The 21,298-nt window shown below is 40.8% G+C and overlaps 1 protein-coding gene across 5 annotated transcripts in view; it reads right to left on the bottom strand.

Annotated features, from left to right (window-relative positions):
- The window catches only part of DNAH5 (dynein axonemal heavy chain 5), a 277,211-nt gene that overhangs the window by 56,408 nt on the left and 199,505 nt on the right, over positions 1–21,298 (bottom strand). For all 5 annotated transcript variants that reach the window (XM_047730540.1, XM_047730538.1, XM_047730537.1 and 2 more), the window contains 5 exons: positions 14,042–14,273; positions 12,788–12,902; positions 12,359–12,535; positions 8,270–8,473; positions 2,428–2,607 (listed from right to left, as the gene is read on the bottom strand). In XM_047730540.1, the coding sequence (XP_047586496.1) occupies positions 2,428–2,607; positions 8,270–8,473; positions 12,359–12,535; positions 12,788–12,902; positions 14,042–14,273 (908 nt within the window). The remainder of the gene's footprint in view (positions 1–2,427; positions 2,608–8,269; positions 8,474–12,358; positions 12,536–12,787; positions 12,903–14,041; positions 14,274–21,298) is intronic.

The raw sequence follows: 21,298 nt of genomic DNA on the forward strand, positions 1-21,298 counted from the left end.
CAATGCCCAACAACTCTCTAAAGCAACACACTAATGTCAAACCATCACAGCTCCAGAGATTTTGAATATTTTCTAGAATTTTCCTCAGAAAAAAATAAATTGAGGGGCGCCTGGGTGGCTCAGCGGGTTAAGCCGCTGCCTTCGGCTCAGGTCATGATCTCGGAGTCCTGGGATCGAGTCCCGCATTGGGCTCTCTGCTCAGCAGGGAGCCTGCTTCCTCCTGTCTCTCTGCCTGCCTCTCTGCCTGCTTGTGATCTCTCTCTGTCAAATAAATAAATAAAATCTTTAAAAAAATAAAAAAAAAAATAAATTGAGAAAATTTTTCATGAAGCTCTCGAAAGTTGCCAACCAAAAGGCATAGAATCCTTCAAATCTAGTGGCTTGCCCTGGGAGCTGTGGGCCTCCATGCAGATAACTTACATTCTGTAAGATTCGGTTTATCCATGACGATGCTGAAGATCTACCTCCTATGATGTGTGTGAGAGAGGATTAAATAAGACAATGCATAGAAACACCCCCCGCTGGTGTTTGGCATAGAGCAAGAATCAAATAAATGTCAGATGTTGTTGTCCGAGTTGAGTATTTAAGGCTCTATTGTTATAAACATCCTGTTTCTGTGAACGGATATTTACTGGTTTTCATGGTTTTCAAGGAAAAATCTCATTATAATTAACTTGAACAGAATCTAAATTGCTATTAGTTGGTATTTAAGTTTATTCTCTACTAGATGTCACTGGGCCCGTTGACAGGGGTGTTCTCCAGACGAAGGAGAAGAGCCCCTCAGGGTCCTCGTCACTGCTTAGTGTTGAGGAGGTTCCAGCTGGAGTGTACAGAGTGTCCTTAATCTGTCTTCACTCAGAAGCAGGGAAGCCCCTCTGGGAACACGCAAAATCAGAGGCCTTGGTCAGGGCTGTTGCATACATTAGCAGAGTTGCCCAGCGATAATCTGCACTCCCTCCATCTTTGCCTTCTCCGAAGCAGTGACTGTGTAGGCTCTAATTGCACTTCTGTTCATGACAGAACATTCAGAAGGACCTGATGGACTCAAGGCTCCCAGGGCCTGGGAGCTCGTAAGACATTAGGAGGTCACTTCCGGGACTGACTTCTCAGAAAGAAAAACAGAGCTTCTAGGAGCAGATAAAACATTCCCCCTTCTGACGGTGTTCCCTTCACTTCCTACTGCAGGATCAAGGGTGTCCTAGGACAAGGTGGAGGCTAAAATGTCCTAGAATAGGGGAGGGGATTTCCTTGTTCTTATGTAAACCTTGTTCAGAATGGCCATTATTTAGTACTGATTTTGGCTTATTTTATCTAGAATAGTTATAGTGACATAAAAGCTGTCCATCATGAGTTCAACAGTAATTCCCTTAAAAACACTGTATGCTCACTCACTGGAAAAATTTGCGAAGGAGGTCCTGCATGTTTCATTTGATAAGGCTGTTCCAATTCAGCCAGTAACAGAAGGCCTATTTTGGAGCTATGCTGGAGTCTCCAATGGTCCCAAAATTCATAACGTTGACAGCATGACATCAATCATTGGTCCTGAACTTCCCTAAACCAAATGAGTCTTTGTTCTTTAAGTTGCTTTAAGACCCCAAGGGGCTTTAGCCACTGAATAAATGACCCTGGTATGGAAATAGAAAACGAAATGGGACTTAGAAGTCGATCCCTCTCTTCTTTCTACTCTAAATTATTTGTATCATGATTATTAAGTTCCTCACATAGTTTATAAGCGTTAGTGGATTTCAGTTGATGCTTGAGAGAGATCGGACTCCTACAGAAGCAAAATAATCAAACAGGCCACACGTGCCCTCTTTGAGACATCGGTATTCCATTTTCAAAGCAAGTATTTGCCTCTCTGTCTGCTGAAGATGGTCACTGAGGGCGGGGACAGGGCCCGGGTGTGCGTATGAAGCCTAGAAATGCAATTACTCAAAGGGAAACAAGCCTACTCTCCAGTTACATTAAAGGACAGATGACACTCAATGTCCTTCCGGAGGGGGAAAGGAGGAGAGTGGGAGTATGTGTCATACCTTACAACCAAGACCAGCTGTGTGCTGATCTGCCTCAGTCACAAGATTCCCTGGCAGGAGATCTGGGATGTTATCAGGGGATTCTATGCTATCGTTTTCTATGTCTCTTTTTTCCAAGTTGACACTGTGGAGGGAGAATATCCAACAGCCCACAGTGGACTGGGCATCCTTGTTGAGAGTCCGTGCTTAAAGGCTTGCACAACTCAGACTGGAGTGGTCATTACGGAGAAGAGAAACAACCTGTGCTTGGCCTTTCTGTCACTCGCTCTCCCCGTGGACTTGAATGCAACCACACCAGAGGCCAAAGGCTCCTGTGCTACATGGAAAGACAAGACCGGCTGACCTCAAGGGCTCTCACAGGCACGTAACATGTGGTTCTACGTAGGAGGCTCACCTTCAGAGGCAAGACTTCTCTGTTGATAGAAAAGAAGGAAGCCATGGCTTTGGTCCAGGAACAGAGACCAGCTACGTTCCCACACACACGCTTAGCAGTTTCAATGTTGTAGTCTGTCATTTCAAAGTAAGGATTCAGAAATTCTATCACTTCTTCATTGATTGTGTCTTTGGGGAATTGCTATGAAAGAAAAGAGTATAATTAAATCAAAATACTTACTTCCATGAAGTCATACTCCCGTGATGCTTACAATGCAACTGCAATTATTGAACAACCAAGAAAGAATGAATGACATCATATTCTGTTGATATCTCAGGATATGGGGCCAAAGTCCTGAGAGTGAAAACAAGAGTGAGCAGTGACAGCGAAGAAGTCAGAGCAAACTGTAGCTTCTGTGAACAAGAGATACCAAGCCCCAGTAAATGTTCTGGGATCCAGGGAAAGAGTAAATGATTTAGGTGATGAATACTAATATGGTTACTAAAATTTCCAAAGCAATAACATTTTCATGTCATTAATCCAAAATAGGTGAATTATAAGCCCATAAAATCAATAATGGAAAACAAATACAGTCAGGTATACTCAGCCTAAGGATAAAATCTATTTAGCATTTAGCAGCAACTAAATGCTTAATACATTCAAAGAGAGATTCTATTAAACTCATCTGAATTACAAAGTAACAACCTGGACATTAGGTCTTGAGGGCAATGAATTAATTTTTAATCATAAAATTATCCAGAATGTGGGAGAACTGGTATCTTCTGAAGGGATAAAACGGAAAAACAGTAGCAGAAGTGGATCGCGAATGCTTTCTTACGTCAAGAGACAACTGCCCCACCAACGAACCTGGACCTTTCTCAAGAGGTATTTGCGCCTCTCAAAGAAGATGACTAGATCTTCTCCAAGTAGACTGGAATGCAGTGCCTACATAAAAGCTTTCACAGAACATCCATGACGTAGGGTGCAACCCACACTCTCATTCAGACATCTTCCACTACAAGTTTCTTTGATGACACTTGAGAAATAGTGAAGCCAGAAGAAGAGCCAGAAGAATATTTGGGAGCCATGGAAGGGCAGTGGTGATGGCAAATGGCAAGGGAGCTTCCAAGACCAGGGGCCCTCCCACCAGGTACATAGCCCAGGAGCCTCAAGTCACCTGCCAGGATCCTCTGTGCAGTCCAATTCCACTGTCACATTTTTCTGTGAAAGCTTCTTAAGTCTTCTCTGTCACCTAGCTCCCTCAGTCAGAGTTCATTGCAACCTTTCCTCCATACAAAAAGCGTGTTATTCCTCCTTGGTGCTACTGACATCCCAGAGCCCCATATTTTAATTATCTGGGGAAGGCCTGCACGGCCACCAGTTCATAAGCTGCTCACCACCATGGCCGCTGGAAGGTACCTCACAAGACGGCCCAGCCACACGGCACTTGGGCAATGTGGCATTGAAAACTGAGTGAAAGGCAGTGCTAAGGTCATTGCTCGGGAATAGACATGACTTTGGTATTCACAGGTAGTTATGGCAAGATCCAAGTATGAAAGATAAAACAATAAAACTCCTAGAAGAAAACACAGAACCATTTATTCTTCCTTAGAGGCAAAGATTTCCCAAACACAACACAGAAAGCACGATTAAGGAAAACAGTGAAAAACTGGATTATGTTAAACTTAAGAATGTCTGTGAATCAAAGGACACCTTTAACAGAATGAACAACTAAGGGAGGAAGTGCAACAAGGTATTTGCAAGTTACTCATATTTTATAGAAAGTAATTCTACCCATTAATAAAAAATTTAAGTGGACAAGAGACCTAAACAGGCACTTAACGGAAGAATTCCCAAAAGGCTCATGAACTGATGAAAGATTCTCAATGTCATTACTCCCCAGGGAAATGCAAACTAAATGCACAATAATAAGACATTACTACAAACCCATCAGAATAGAGAAAAACAAAAAATAGTTAAGATGTAGAACAACTTAGAATAGCCTAAAATCAACAAGTCAGGAAACAATAGATGTTGGCGAGGACGTGGAGAAAGGGGAACCCTCTTACACTATTGGTAGGAATGCAAACCAGTACATCCACTCTGGAAAACAGTATGGAGGTTCCTCAAAAAGCTAAAAATAGAGCTACCCCATGACCCAGCAATTGCATGACTAGGTATTTATCCAAAAGATACAAACATAGTGATCGAAGGGGCACCTGCACCCCAATGTTTATAGCAGCAATGTCCACAATAGCCAAACTATGGAAAGAGCCCAGATGTCCACTGACAGATGAGTGGATAAAGATGTGGTATATATATACACAATAGAATATTACTCAACCATCAAAAAGAACTAAATCTTGGGGTAGCTGGGTGGCTCAGTCGGTAAGTGTCTGCCTTCAGCTCATGTCACCAGGAGCCTGGGATCAAGACCCACATCAGGCTTCCTGATCAGTGGAGAGTCTGCTTCTCCCTTTTTCTCTCCCTCTGCCTCTCCCCTGTTTGTGCTCGCTCTCTCTCAAATAAATAAAATTTTTTTAAAAAAATTTTTTAAAGAGTGAAATCTTACCATTTGAAATGATATGGGTAGAACTAGAAGGTATTACGCTAAGCAATCAGAAAAAGACAAAAATCATATGATTTCACTTATATGTGGAATATAAGAAACAAAACACCTGAACAGAGGGGAGGGGAAGGAAAAATAAAGTAAGATGAAAACAGAGAAGGAGATAGACCATAAGAGAGTCTTAACTCTAGGAAACAACTGATGGTTGCTGAAGGGGCGTGGGGGATGGGGGAACTGGGTGATGGACATTAAGGAGGGCACGTGATGTGATGAGGACTGGTGTTAAGTGAAACTGATGAAGCATTGACTTCTACCCCTGAAACTAACAATATACTGTATGTTAACTAAATATAATTTAACAAAAAAAAAATTTTTTTAAGGCATAGAACAACTTAAACTCTGCTCACAGATCTGTAAACTGACACAGCTACTTTTGAAAATTCTTCGGCACTATCTATGAAGCTGTTTAACATATACAAATGGTAGCTGCACTATGGTGAGCATACCACAGTGTACAGAGTTGTCCAATCAGTATTTCGTACACCTGAAATTCATGTTAACATTGTGTGTCAACGATACTTCAATCAAACAAATTTACAGAATTAAAGAATGTATGACCTAAGGGGCGCCTGGGTGGCTCAGTGGGTTAAAGCCTCTGCCTTCGGCTCAGGTCTTGATCCCAGTGTCCTGGGATCAAGCCCCGCATCGGGTTCTCTGCTCAGCAGGGAACCTGCTTCCTCCTCTCTCTGCCTGCCTCTCTGCCTACTTGTGATCTCTGTCTGTCAAATAAATAAATAAAATCTTTAAAAAAAAAAAAAAGAATGTATGACCTAAGACCCAGAAATTCCATTCCTGAGTACAAAGCCAACTGAAATGCAGATATACCCACTGAATGACCTATAGGCCAATATTCATAGTAGCTTTATTTATAATAGCTCCAAACCAGTAACAACCCAGAAACGCATCAACAGTACAATGGACAAATAAACTAAAACATATGATAGCATTTCACACTGTGCTGGTTCATACAAACTCACGAGGAACCATTCCTAAATTCTCAGGAATTTTATAAACTGTGTGTTAAATAGAACAGTTATTAAAAATATATTATATATACTTACACTTGAACAAATTTCATTTAAAATAAAAATAATGCATAGTCAAAGTAATCACTATCTATCATTTAACTGCATTTTACCCCCTATTTTTTCATGTCATTTATATCTATTGTACCTATATGGGGGTACATTGTTACTATTCTACTATGTACCTCTCCCCAGCTCTCCATTCAACAAGATCATTTCGGTAGCTTGAAATTGGCCATCGTGGGCATATTTAAACCATGGAAATTAGCAAACACTACAAATCAGACTTTTTACTCTTTTTTTTTCTTTTTCCTCCCCCTAGAAACTGTTGTTTTAAATAATTACCACATACTACCGCTTCAGATACTGAACAGCTATACAGCAATGAAAAAAGAATGAAACATTATCCTTGCAAAATAAGAATGAATCTCAAAGACTTGTTGAATAAAAGAGATCAAAACAAAATAGGTCACATGACATGCTATCATATCTATAAATTTCAAAATGAACAAAATTAATTATCAGGATAAAGATCAGAATAATGGTTATCTTAGGGGAAGTTACTGACTGGTTTGGGACACAAGAGAGATTTCTGGGGCCTGGAAATACAAATCTTGATTTCAGGGTTCATTAACAGGTATAAACATATGTAAATATTTATTAATCCATATACTTAAAATATGTACATTTTATCATATGTAAATTCTACATTAAAATTAAAAATGTACAAATTACCCCCAAAAAATCACTATTGAGACTTGCAACATATAAATATGCATACATTTGTATTCATATGCATATAATATATGCACATATGCATTGCTTTCTTAATATGATTTTTTTTTAAGATTTTATTTACTTGAGAGAGAAAGAGGATGTGAGAGAAAGAGAGCATGAGAGGAGAAAGGTCAGCGGGAGAAGCGGACTCCCTGCAGAACAGGGAGCCCAATTTGGGACTCGATCCTGGGACTCTAGGATCATGACCCAAGCTGAAGTCAGTCACTTAACCAACTGAGCCACCCAGGCACCCCTTAATATGATTTTTTAAACTTTTATTGAAATATATCACTGATGATGCTTTAATATGCCTAAAATCTGTCAGGCAAGGCTCTAATGCTTGTTTTTAAAGCTTTAAAGTCTTGGTTTTGAAAGAGAAAATTCTATTCTGAAAAAATACTTAAGTATGTGTTCAATATATGTATGTAGAATATTATTCAGGCTTGAAAAAGAAGGAAATCCTGCCATTTGTGGAGGACATTATGCAAAACAAAGTAATCGAGACACAGAAAGACAAATCCTACACTGTTTCACTTATATATAGAATATAAAATAGTCAAACTCCTAAAGGCAGGGAATAGAATGGTGGTTGCCAATGGTGAGGGAAGGGGAAATGGGAAGATGTTGGTCAAGGGGTTAGAAAGTATCAAGTTAAAAGAAGAGTAAGTCCTGGAGACCTCATGCATGGCAATATGAATACAGTTAACAACATCGCATACACCAAATTTTCTAAGGGTTCTCACCACAAAATAAGAAAATGGCGACAGTGAGGTCATGGAAACCTTAGCTGGCAATGATTTCACAATATATACAAATCTCCAAATATCAAGTTGTACACCTTTATATAGAGAATTTTTTCTTTTTCTTTTTTTTTTTTTTTTTTGAGAGAGAGAGCACATGAGTGAGCAGGGGTGGTGAGGGAGGGGCAGAAGAAGGAGGAGAGAGAATCCCAAGCAGGCTCCACAACCCTCAGATCATGACCTGAGCCAAAATCAGGAGTCCAACACTTAACCAACTGAGCCACCCAGGAAATCCTACCATTCAGAAAACTTTTATACATGTTATATAGTGGCCAATCACTAATGCTGACCCAGCGGCTGTATCAAAGATAAGGACTGGGGATTAGCAGTCTGGATGGCAAAGGTGGCTAGGAGACACGCAGGGAAACTTGGTGTATGTAGGTTTGGAAACTTTGTTTTATACATTTGTAAAATAAGTTACTAGATCACTATAGTAAACTTTTATATGTCATTATACCTCAACATTATACCTCAAGAAAGATAGCAAAAAACTAAGTAAAAATATGTAAATTTTTTAGTAAAAGTAAAAATCTGTAAAATTTTTTTCTGAAATTTGTTCTACTAAAGGACTCAGACACTCTAATGAAGTCTCAGTCCCCTCTCACTCAGCCCATCATTACTGAACTACCAACCTGTAAGTTCTGTAAGAAGTTTCCTGCAGTCATGAGTTTTAAAGATTCCTGCCACGACGGAATTGTACAGCTTTTTTCCAGGTCAATTTTCACTGCATTGACTTTCCTTTGAAACAGGAGCAGCACACAGTCCATGATCCTCATGATGAGGTGAGGGGGTCGGCCCAACGTGCGGACAGTGGCGATGTCTGAAGGCTTGATGGTCTGCGGGATGACAGGAGGTCATTATCCCACCCCAGATAAGACAGTGTGGACCAACTTTTCATCTTTAAATGCTACTTGGGCAGAGGAAAGCAAGCATTTTTTGAGTTAGATGCCAAGTCATAAGGCTTAAATGCATAGTTAATCCCCAAGAAATGCCATGTCCCCAAAAGTTCAAACTATTACAATTCAACTGGCAGCAAGAGGAAAGACAGTGAGGGAAATGTCGGTGAACAGCTAAGAAACTGTGACTTCTCTAAAATTACACACACCACTTTGTGTCAGAAAAAAATGAGTATAATCTGAAAGAAAAAGAATACTCAGCACTTACGGAGCTATGAGGAATTCTCAACCAGGAAAACTCCTGGCTGGTGCCGTGATTTTTACTCATTAGTTATGTAGGTCAAGAATCTGCCTCTCTCTTTAGCAACCCAGACTTGTCACAGTGGACTAACCCTCACAGGTAGCCCAGGGGCTGACAGATTGAATAATTAGAGGTTTCTGAGCTGGGAAATGACCTTTAACTTATGGAACTGAAGCAATACAGATTTCACTAAGTCAGAAAAGTCCTATCCCATTTCTAGTATGGAGATTCTAAAAGAGTAAATTATTTAATAGTCACATAGAATGATTGTGATTGTTAATAACTGCTCTATCTCTTAGCCTCTTTATGGAATAAGTATTGGAAAAATATGAACTATGGGAATCTAAAAAAGTCTTATTTTTAGGACAAATAGTGTACACTCATTCCTTCCAGATCTTATTTGCGTGTGCCTACCCCCCATCAAATGAAGGTGACCAATGACCTTCTTATCAAAGCTACTAATCTTTCCTCTGAGGATTAAGAAAAAATAATGAAGATGAAAACCACTGAACTTGTTAATTAGAAATGTAACTACTTTGAAAATGTTTGTTTCAGGATTAGTTTTTGTGAACACAAGACGACTGGAAGTGAAGGAGAATTTATGTTCAAGAGCTGGCAATCACAGATGGATCTTGATAGGAGATGTGTGCCTAGAAAAGAAAGGAGAGAGATACAGCAGCCAGTGGAGAAAGTAGGGTCAAATAAATGTTGTATAAGCTGTAAGAGCTGGACATGCTTATTTTACCTTAGCTTTAAAAGGGAGACTTCTCAAACAGAATTGAGCTCAATTATGTTAGGTGCCCAGGTAAAAGGAGCTGGAGGAAAAGGTATATCAAAAGTCCAACCTATTTCAGCTAAGTATTGGACTCCGCTTTTACTCTGCAGGCAAAGCAATATGATTGCCACAGAATTTCCTAGATATCCTTGCAATATAATAGTTATTTAACATCTGGAGGTATTTTGTATGATTGCATGGAGTCAGATTAGCTTTGAGATAGGATGAGAAACAATCTTTGCTATTACCTTATTTGTTGTACAGATTTATGTGACCTGATGCCAAAAAGTTAGTTTGACTGGGTTGGAACTTCTTAGAATATGTTGGTAGTACCATATTTTAGGATTTCAAAAGCTCACAAAAAAAGCAATAAAATGGAGGCAGAACCAATAAAGAAAATTGTTGAAAATCTCTCCAATACTCTTCATCATGTCACCCCTGTTTCCACCCATTTCAGCACTAAAAATTAATTATATAATGCAGAATATCTTAGTGGTCAAGAATATGAAATTAGGAGGATAAAGGAAAATATTTTATAATATCAAAAAGATGACAAGTTTTTTTTAAATCCTGGGAAAATGTATACCTTTAAGCATGATCTAAGAGGCCATATGATCTGTTTCTATGATGCCATTAGGTATGGAGATATCTTTACACTATCAATATATTCTCTCTGTTGATCAGAGACTCTCAGTCTGAAGCCAAGACGCCCCAAAAAGGGGAATGTATGGAGATCAGGATCTTGAAGAGATATCTGCACTCCCATGTTCACTGCAACATTATTTATAAGAGCCAAGACCTAGAAGTAAGCTAAGGGTCCACCAGTGGGTGAGTGGATAACGAAATGTGAGACACATATATATACACAGTGTGTGTGCATGTGTAGGTGCACGTGTGTGTGTGTGTGAGTGTCTGTGTACAATGGAATATATTCAATCTTAAAAAAAAAAAAAAGAAAGAAAGGAAAGAAAATTCTGCCATTTGAGACAAGGATAGTCCTAGGAGCCATTTTGCCAAGTAAGTTAAACCAAATACATTAGAACAAATACTGTATGATCCCATTTATATGGAATATAAAACAGTCAAGATTCATAGAAGCAGAGAGCAGAATGGCAGTGGTCAGGGCCTAGTGGGAAGAGGAAAAGGGAAGCTGATGGTCAAAGGGTACAGATTCTCAGTTATTCAAAATAAAAAGTTCTGGATATCTACTCAGAGCACAGTGCCTGCGGTTCATACTGTATTATATATTTCAAATTTGTCGGGAGGCTAGATTTTAGATATTATGCTAAATGTCTTTGACACATAAAATAATAGCAATATTAAAGGGAGTGGGGGAAACTTTGGGAAGTAGTGGACATGCCAGTGGATTTGAAGGTGGGGATGGTTTCACAGGTACACACTTATTCCCAAACACCCCAAGGTGTATACACTATACATGTCTGACTTTTTACACACCAATCATATGTTGATAAATTGGTCTTAAAAAACAGGTCAGGGGGAGATGAGGAGGCCACCAACCTGAGAGACTGCAGACCTCCCAGAGCTCCGGGGATCAAGAAGCCCAGTTTAGCCAGCGTGAGGACAGAGGAAAAATAAGTGAAGACGTACCCCAGTAAGAGTAGTGTGGAAAGTTGGAGAGATACAGGAGAAGGCTATCGCTTCATTGTCTCAAAAGAGTAGAAATTCATATTTGTCTATTGCTCAGGAAACTTAAAGACTCAACTTGGGTCAAAAAGACTGAGAAGTGGGGCAGCTGGGTGGCTCAGTGGGTTAAAGCCTCTGCCTTCAACTCGGGTCATGATCCCAGGGTCCTGGAATCAAGCCCCGCATCGGGCTCTCTGCTCAGCAGGGAGCCTGCTTCCTCCTCTCTCTCTGCCTGCTTCTCTGCCTACTTGTGATCTCTGTCTGTCAAATAAATAAATAAAATCTTTAAAAAAAAAAAAAAAGACTGAGAAGTGTTCAGGCAGTGAGATCAGGAAGGGGTTAAAAAATTACATTATCAAGTAATGAGGGATGCTCAGCTGAGGTTCTAGGACCTGAATTAGCAGTAGACAGAGCAGCAGGCTTCATCTCTCCAGCTGTCTCCTGGAACCAATAACAGAAGGCCACAGAGGATTAAGACTGAAGTAAAAGCAATCTTAAATTGAGTCCCAAGAAATCTTACATTGAGTCTTCAACACTCAGCCAGCCCCTTAAGGTGTGGCCCATTTTACCAAACTCATCATATTTTCTCAGAATCCAACCTTCTCTAATTTCCCCATTTCTGTTCTTGCCACACAACCGCACTGAATAATTGTCAGAGGCCGTTCAAAACCCGCCATTCACGAGCTCCCCTACCTCAGCAGTTCTGCATTTGGATAATTCACAGATAAACTCAGGACACACTGCATCTCACAGACCTGCTCCAGTGTCCTCAATGAGTGAGGAGAGAAACATTATCTTGGAAATTTCATGGGACATTCCCGACGCCGTGTGCCTTATTGTTGACAGAGTGGAAACGAGAACCCGGACTCCTGACCGTCAACATAGGACGCTGCCCAGCATTCATGAGTGAAGAAAATGAGACGGGAAGTAGCAAGTGAAAAATCTATAAAGGGCTAATAACCCCTCCCTGCAGAAAACACTCCTTGGAATGGTTTCAGTAGGTCTGAAGCAGCTGAGCGTTTCTTTGCTGTTACTCATCTTTTCTTCGTCCTCGTCCCTCGTCCCAGGCACTACACATGACATCTGCCACACAGCACAGAGTTACCTGCAAGGCTGCTTCTGCTTCTTCTAAAGCTGGTTTTGCCTCTTCCAGCTTCTCTTCGGCAATGGCCTTATCTTTAGAGATGCCGTCCACAATGGCCTGGGCTTTGTCCTTCACCTTCTGTACCTCAGCCTTGACCTTTTCGGCAGCCTGTGCCTTCATTGTCACTTCTTTTAAGACCTAATTCAATATAAAACAAAACAAATCTTGTCAAACATACCTTGTCAAGCTGAAAATGTACATTTTCCCTTGATCTGCTGATTTTGTCCCCTTCTAGATTTCATGGAAAATGAAGAGTACTGTATTCTATTGGAAATAATGTATCCTTTCATGGATACAATGTAGTGTAACAATATCGTTAATATTTATTACCAGGAATGTAAACCTGGTAATACACTTTGCAGTATGGTCCAAGCAGGAGGGCCCACACACCGTGTCAGCTTTCTCATTGGCCACCTGGAGCTCCTTTTCTTTCACTTCCAGTTCTTTGCTCAGGGCTGCAACAGAGTCTGAGGCTTCTTTTAGCTTTTCCAATCCAGTATTCATTCTAGGATTAAACATCCAAGCAAGCCATGTTAAAATGTGTGATATTTGGCCACATTTTCCAAGCACTGATCCATTAATATGGAAAGTAATGGTCACATTTGAAGAATGAGTGTGTCTGCAAATAAGAAATCCCAGAGGGCTTGACAAAAAGAATATGCACCCAGGGTTGATGCTGGACTGAGCCCATGTGCATGTTTTTCATAGACCGCGTGTGGGAGCATGAACTCATTACAACCCTGCGGAACATGAAGAATGGGTCCAGAAGCTGTATCATGAAGGATACATGCTTAATGAAGTTTAATTCAATGGCAATAGACTTCAAATGCTTGAAGCCCTATCACAGAAGAAGGAAAATAAATAATTTATATATATTTTTAAAAAAATACAAATTAAATTAAAAGAAGAAAGATGTGGGGTCAAGGAAGAAACCAATCTGAAGTCATCGGAACAAGGCTGTGAAGGGACGGCTCACTGTCTGGACCTGAGATAACAGTCCCTCAAAGACCAGAGCTCTCAGAGTCAGCCAGTCCAATCTCCCACCCAGGGTGCCTTATGGAGCAGCGCTGGCTGGTCCTGGCCATACATAGAAGCAGCTGGAATGTTCAGAAAAAAGTAGGCAGAGCAGTGAGACCTGGAACAGGCTTCGGTGAAGTAGGGTATTCAGCGCGGTGAACACGCAGTGGACGTCAGCATCAGCCAGACTCTCCCATCCTAGACGCCGGAAAGGATGGGAAGAGAAGGACGAGAGGAGGAAGGCAGGAAGCATCGCTACCATATGTCACTCGGTATTATAAAAACTGGTAGGCCACATAAACACTGGGCAAGAATAAAGCTCCTAGCTATCACGGAATAATCCTTTGAATATGCCTGAGGAGCAGGTGTCTCAGCCTCAGCACAATCGGCATTTGGAGTTGGCAGATTCTTTGCCGTGGAGGGCTGTCCCATGTACCGTAGGATGTTCAGCAACGTCCCTGACCTCCCTCATTTGATGCCGGTAGCACCCCTCCCAGCCCCTACCGCCTAAGCTGTTAACAAACACAAATGCTTCTAGTCATCGCACAGCGCTCACTAGCAGCAAATGTGCCCCCCGTCGAGAGGCACTGTTGTAAAAATCACCTTGTATCTGACCTTCACACTTACCTATTGGCCAGAGTCTGCACTTCCACACGCTTTTCTCTGTATGTGCACTTATATCCCTGAATAAAGGAGAGGTACGATTTGGGAGTCACGTGAGTAGAGCGTCGGAATCTCTGGAAATAGTCAACACACTTCTCAGCTACACCATCTTGGAAGGAGCCCATGCACTGGACCACTTCCTTCTTGGTTTCCAAACCACAGTCAATGTCATAGGAGGACAGGAAGTATTCGGACACTAGAAAGAATAACGATGGCAGCGTGTGAAATATGAATGTGAATCACCATTTTAAGAGTTAACTAATTATGTTTGAAAGATTTAGACATTTCTCGGGACTGCAGACCATTTTAGTAGCTGCATCTAGGTAGGTATCTGTTGACATTTTTGGCCCCAGGCCTACGACTTCAACAATTTTATCTTCCCTTTCATATACAAAACTATCACGGCACTCAAGCCTGTCATCAGTCTTTGTTTTCTGGTACTTATGCAAAGAAGTCTCTTCTCCCTGGCTGCGGGTTCTGCCCAGTAGCCAGACTATTCTATTGTTCTATACAGAAGGGCCAAGGGGTACAAATAACTCAGAAATCAGTGCCCACTGGGTACTCATATTTAACAAACCCATTTATTTTTAAATGCAGAACCTGTCATACCCTCAATTCCCCCAGGCCGTGACTGCATTTGGTATGTGGAATGTTTGTCACTAAATGTTTATATGCCTGGGCCATCTTGTTCTCAAAAGTGGCAGCTAGCCACTTGCAGTCAATTCTAATTTACAGTGCCCTTTAAAATTGTTTGGGTAAAAACCTCTTGTTGGAGACCTTTATCTTCCCAACAGCACCAATCATGGGACCAATTCTAAGGCAGCATTTCCTATTATAGAAATAGGCCATAAAGTCAGAGCTCATCAATCACCACGTACACATCAGCATCTGCTGCCCTCTCACCCCGTGATGGGCCATGACGTGAGACTCTAGTATGAAGCTTGGTCTCAAGCCTAAAGAACTGACAAAACTTACGCATGACACCAGTTAAGAATTATTATAACCATCTTTACATAACTTGGAAAAATTTGCCTATGGATTTGCTTGAAAAGTACTTAGAGTATTAAATAATGTATATAAGGGTTGCAGATAGAAAGATGACCAATAAAAAGAGAAGGAAAGAGAAGGAATCAAGTAAACCTATCAGGTGAGAGTTGGCGAAGATATAAAAAAGATCAGTAATCGCTCGCTAAATTAATTTATTAATGCAGTCATGGAGCAGTATTTACATCTATGTAAATAAGGGGTACTCTCTACCAGCTTGGTTATAAACATAGTTTACCATATACAGTGAAGAGCAATAAATCAAGACTCAGAAGTCGTATTTTCTCATGAGTTAAGCAGCCTCTACAAAGAATATTTTAAAATTCCAGGAGGTTTAAGTCTAGGCACTGGAAACATCAGAACGATCCTTGCTTATAATGACGTTTTTGTAGGTATTCAGTCCAACAGCTACAATATTCACCATGTACTACACATGATACTAAGTGCTTTACTTGGCATTATGCTGTATCCTCAGCGAAGTTCCCACTTCCTGAAATCCCCCTTGTATTTACCATGTCATGATTTTTTTTCCTTTTTATATGAACAGAGGATATCATGAATGGTGACTTATTTCTTTATATAGCAAGTATTCTTTTTATCTCTCTAAAAAGTCAAAGAGAATAAAAATAGGGTGGATTCAAAGTATATTTTTCCAAAGACCCCAATCTCTGGTGCAAGGAAGGTTATGAAAAGAATCAGATTTCAGACTTTCAGACTTTCATTTAGAGTGGCCCACACTTGCTAAGACTCAAGCAAGAGGCCTTGGAAAACCCTTCTAAGGTCATCGTCATTATCCAACCACCAAAGCAGCAACGCCAGTTTTGGGGGCCCACTTTCAGACTGATGCTTGAGGTTGGTGTGGGTTATATTTGGTCATATATGTTCCTATCACCTGATGGGAATGAAGTAGCGTATGAGTGGGATAGAGAAGAGAATGCTGGGCTCCATCACTGAATTTTGGTGTCCTCGGATTTCTACTTCATTTAGATTAGAAGAACTAAAGTCACAAAATGAAAAAGGCACATTGGTTGCCTTTCCAGTAGCCATCCTCTCTCTTTGCTACTAAAAGAATCCCTCTTTTGCTCAGGGTAACAATCTGCCCAACTAAAATCCTTCGATTCCCCGGACTCTCTTATAAGTAGGGGTGACTCAGTTCAGGCCAATGACATGCAGACAAAAGTTCTTGAGGAAGAACATTGTCCTGAAATAAAAGGCCAACTTCAGGAGGCATTGACAAACATGAGCTCGGGGATGCGGCAGCCACCTTGTGCCTGTAAGAGTAAGAGCCACATCCCGAGGATGACAGCGAGGTGGAAGGAGTAAGAGTCCCCCAAAGGCACCATCCTAGACTGCACAGCTCTGCATTCTCTTGGTTGCAGGAAAAAGGGGGAGGCAAAAAAAAAAAAAAAAAAAAAAAAAGGACTTGTTTGAGCAATGACTTCTCTGGTTTTCTCTTACAGCCAAACACATCTTAACCGATACAGTCAGAGGGCAAGCAAGTCTAATCTTGGCAAATCCTACATCACAGAACTGTATCAGTTAATCCTTGCAACATCCCTAAGTGATGAATTTTAATATGTACCTCTTGTAGATAAGAATAATGAGGCTTAGAGAAGTTTGCTTGCAGATGGCAGATGTGCGATTCTAACCCAAGGGTGATGGACTCCAAAGTCCATGTCACCTTGATGCAGAAATTCAAAGAGAAATTTAAAGAGAACCAAACTATGTAGCTAAGGAAACATGTTTAGTTGCAGCCAATTAAAAGTTCAAAAACGTGTATTGACTACTGTGCCTCATAAATAAAATGTGCTAATTTTTCTGAGAAACCACGGGTACTATTGTGGTTGGTGTTACTTTTTGAGGGGTATATTAGGTGTCCTTGCCTCTTTTACGCTCTCTCGCATGTGGCCAGCAGGGGCAGAAGCAGGGAAGGCTAACTCATAAGACCAAAATCTTGTATATTATTTATCAAGTAATAATCTTCAAAGAGGGCCATTTTATTTCCATAATTTAAATGGCCTACCTTGAAAAAAATATGCCATATAAGTGTTATTGATTTTGCTTGAGACTTCAAGTGAAGATGGCCTATTTTCATAACAATGGACAGGTTTAAAATGTAATCTAGAAGAACATTAAAAATCGTCTTTTACCTTAGAGAAATCTAAATGAAGTTCATGGATTTAGTAGTAACATTAGAATCACAGAATATCATTAAGAAATACAGGACTATCATCTTAACAATGCTGGAATTAAAAGACAAAACCTAATAAAAAATGAAATACAAAAGGAGAATCAAAAAGCCTCAGCTGATAGAAACCTCTGCCCTTCAGTTCCCCCCAGAAAAAAAAAAATTAAAATGTAATACAACACTACAAATTGATGCCAATATCCTCAAACAAGCCTCTGAAAGAGGAGAAACTGCTTTATATCAGAAATTCAAAGTTAGGGATGCTGGGGTGGCTCAGACGATTAAGAGTCCGCCTTCGGCTCAGGTCATGATCCCAAGGTTCTAGGATCAAGACCCACGTCAGGCTCCTTGCTCAGCAGGGAGCCTGCTTCTCTGTCTGCCTGCTCTCCCCTTGCTTGTGCTCTCTCTCTGACAAATAAAATCTTAAAGAAAAAGAAACTCAAAATTAAAAAGAAACTGAACAAATAATGTACCAAGAAGAAATGCAAAAAGAATAGATGGAACTCAGGAAATAAAAAGTAAAAGACAAAATCAGCTTAGAAATGAAGACTAAAATATGGGGCACCTGGGTGGCTCGGTGGGTTAAGCCCCTGCCTTCGGCTCAGGTCATGATCTCAGGGTCCTGGGATCAAGCCCCATATCCAGTTCTCTTGCTTCCTGCCACCCCCTGCCTGCCTCTCTGCCTACTTGTGATTTCTCTGTCAAATAAATAAATAAAATCTTAAAAAAAAAAGAAAAAAAAGAAATGAGGACTAAAATAAAAGTAACCAAGGAAGGGACAAAGAAGGGGGGTGGAAAAGAAATACAAGACAGGACAACCAGAATGAAGATAAGACACTTAGAAATAATTAATTCAAAACAACTCCATATATAGCTTTAAAAAGGGGGGGGGGTTGCCGAAATGGAGATTATTAAGTGGTGGAAAAGACATGATTTTATAACATTAAACAAAGCGTATTTATCTTTAAATGCTTCATCAAGAGACTTAGTCAATTTAAATTCACATATATAAAAACCTTACATTTTTTTTCCAACAGCACTTTAGTTACTAAATACTACAAAATCTAGGATTAACTTTCTGAGCATCTTTATTTTTTTTAAGATTTTATTTATTTGAGAGAGAGAGAGCGTAAGTGAGGGGACATGGGGACGAGGCAGAGGCAGAGTGAGAAGCAGACTCCCTGCTTAGCAGGAAGCCCAGTTGCCTGGGATCATGACCTGAGCCAAAGGCAGACTCTTAACCAACTGAGCCACCCAGAAACCCCCTTAGCATCTTTAAATGAAAAAAATACTCTATATAATAACAACCATTCAAACAAGAAATTAAGAAAACAATCTAGTTTAGAATTGCATCAAAAAGAATAAAATACATAGGAATAAACTCCACCAAAGAAGATGAAAGACCTGTACACTAGAATATAATTACTCATGAAAGATTTAAACACAAACATATGGAAAGATATCACATATTTAGAATTATAATTTTTTAAATATCCATACTGTCCAAAACAATCTACAGATTCAGTACAATCCCTATCAAAATTCCAATGACATTTTTTACAGAAATATAGAAAACAATCCTAAAATTCATATGGAACAACAGAAAACCCCAAATAGCCAAAGCAATTTTGAGCAAGAACAAAGCTGGAGGCATCACATTTCCTGACTTCAAAATATCTTACAAGGTTCTACTAATCAAAACAGTATAATATTGGCATTAAAAATAGACCTATAGACAAATGGAATGGAAGAAAGTCCAGAAATAAACCCATATATATGTGGGCAACTGATTTATAAACAGGCTGCCAGGAATACATACAATGCGGAAAGGACAGTCTCTTTGATAAATGGTGCTGGGGGCGCCTGCGTGGCTCAGTGGGTTAAAGCCTCTGCCTTCAGCTCAGGTCATGATCTCAGGATCCTGGGATCCATCCCCACATCCCATCGGGCTTTCTGCTCAGCAGGGAACCTGCTTCCTCCTCTCTCTCTCCCTGCCTCTCTGCCTACCTGTGATCTCTCTGTAAAATAAATAAATAAAATCTTTAAAAAAATAAATAAATAAATGGTGCTAGGGGCACCTGGGTATCTATAGACAAAAGAATGAAATTGGGCTCTTGTCCAACACCATATACAAAAGTCAACTCAAAAATCAGTTAATGAGGTAGTAGTTTTGGGGGAGGAGTCAAGATGGCGGAGAAGTAGCAGCTGAGACTACTTGAGGTAGCGGGAGATCAGCTAGATAGCTTATCTAAAGATTGCAAACACCTACAAATCCAACGGGAGATTGAAGAGAAGAAGAACAGCAAATCCAGAAACAGAAAATCAACCACTTTCTGCAAGGTAGGACTGGCGGAGAAGTGAATCCAAAGCGACGGGAAGATAGACCGCGGGGGGAGGGGCCGGCTCCCGGCGAGCAGCGGAGCAACGGAGCACAAAATCGGGACTTTTAAAAGTCTGTTACGCTGAGGGACATTGCTCCAGAGGCTTAACCGGGGTGAAGCCCAGGCGGGGTCAGCGTGGCCTCAGGTCCCACAGGGTCGCAGAAGGATCGGGGGTGTCTCAGTGTCGCAGAGCTTACCGGTATTAGAACGGGGAAGCCGGCTACAGAGACAGAGCCGAGGAGTGACTCTCAACTCGGGGTTACCTTGAGCCGGTCGCAGGCTCGGTCAGCTCGGAGCACGGCGGGAGGCCAGGGTGACGGGAGTCATTGGGCGCTGTTCTCTGAGGGCGCACTGAGGAGTGGGGCCCCGGGCTCTGGGCTCCTCCAGGCCGGAGACCGGGAGGCCGCCATCTTCATTCCCGTCCTCCAGACTCTACAGAAAGCTCTCAGGGAACAAAAGCTCCCGAAAGCGAACCCAGCAAACCCAAGCGGATTACTCAGCCCGGCCCCGGGGAAGGGCAGTGCAACTCCACCTGGGGCAAAGACACTTGAGAATCACTACAACCGGCCCATCCCCCAGAAGATCAACGAGAAACCCAGCCAGGACCCAGTTCACCTACCAAGGAGTGTGGTTTCAATACCAAGGAGAGCGGCGGAATTCCAGAGGAGGAGAAAGCAAAGCACGGAACTCATGGCTTTCTCCCCATGATTCTTTAGCCTTGCAGTTAAATTAATCTTTTTTTCTTTTCTTTTTCAATTTTTTTTCTTCTTCTGCTAAATTTTTTTAACTTTTACCCTTTTCTTTTTTAACATTTTTTAACTAGTTTATCTAATATATATATATATTTTATTCCTTTATATACTTTTTCGTTATTGGTTTTGTTTTTTTAATTTTTTTTTCTTTCTTTCTGAACCTCTTTTTATCCCCTTTCTCCCCCCCCCCACGATTTGGGATCTCTTCTGATTTGGCTAAAGCATATTTTCCTGGGGTTGTTGCCACCCTTTTAGTATTTTACTTGCTCCTTCATATACTCTTATCTGGACAAAATGACAAGGCGGAAAAATTCACAACAAAAAAAAGAACAAGAGGCAGTACCAAAGGCTAGGGACCTAATCAATACAGACATTGGTAATATGTCAGATATAGAGTTCAGAATGACGATTCTCAAGGTTCTAGCCAGGCTCAAAAAAGGCATGGAAGATATTAGAGAAACCCTCTCGGGAGATATAAAAGCCCTTTCTGGAGAAATAAAAGAACTAAAATCGAACCAAGTTGAAATCAAAAAAGCTATTAATGAGGTGCAAACAAAAATGGAGGCTCTCACTGCTAGGATAAATGAGGCAGAAGAAAGAATTAGCGATATAGAAGACCAAATGACAGACAATAAAGAAGCTGAGCAAAAGAGAGACAAACAGCTACTGGATCACGAGGGGAGAATTCGAGAGATAAGTGACACCATAAGACGAAACAACATTAGAATAATTGGGATTCCAGAAGAAGAGGAAACAGAGAAGGGAGCAGAAGGTATATTGGAGAGAATTATTGGAGAGAATTTCCCCAATATGGCAAAGGGAACAAGCATCAAAATCCAGGAGGTTCAGAGAACCC

Source organism: Lutra lutra, chromosome 5 (genome assembly GCF_902655055.1).
Source record: "Lutra lutra chromosome 5, mLutLut1.2, whole genome shotgun sequence".
In the NCBI taxonomy this organism is placed as follows: domain Eukaryota; kingdom Metazoa; phylum Chordata; class Mammalia; order Carnivora; family Mustelidae; genus Lutra; species Lutra lutra.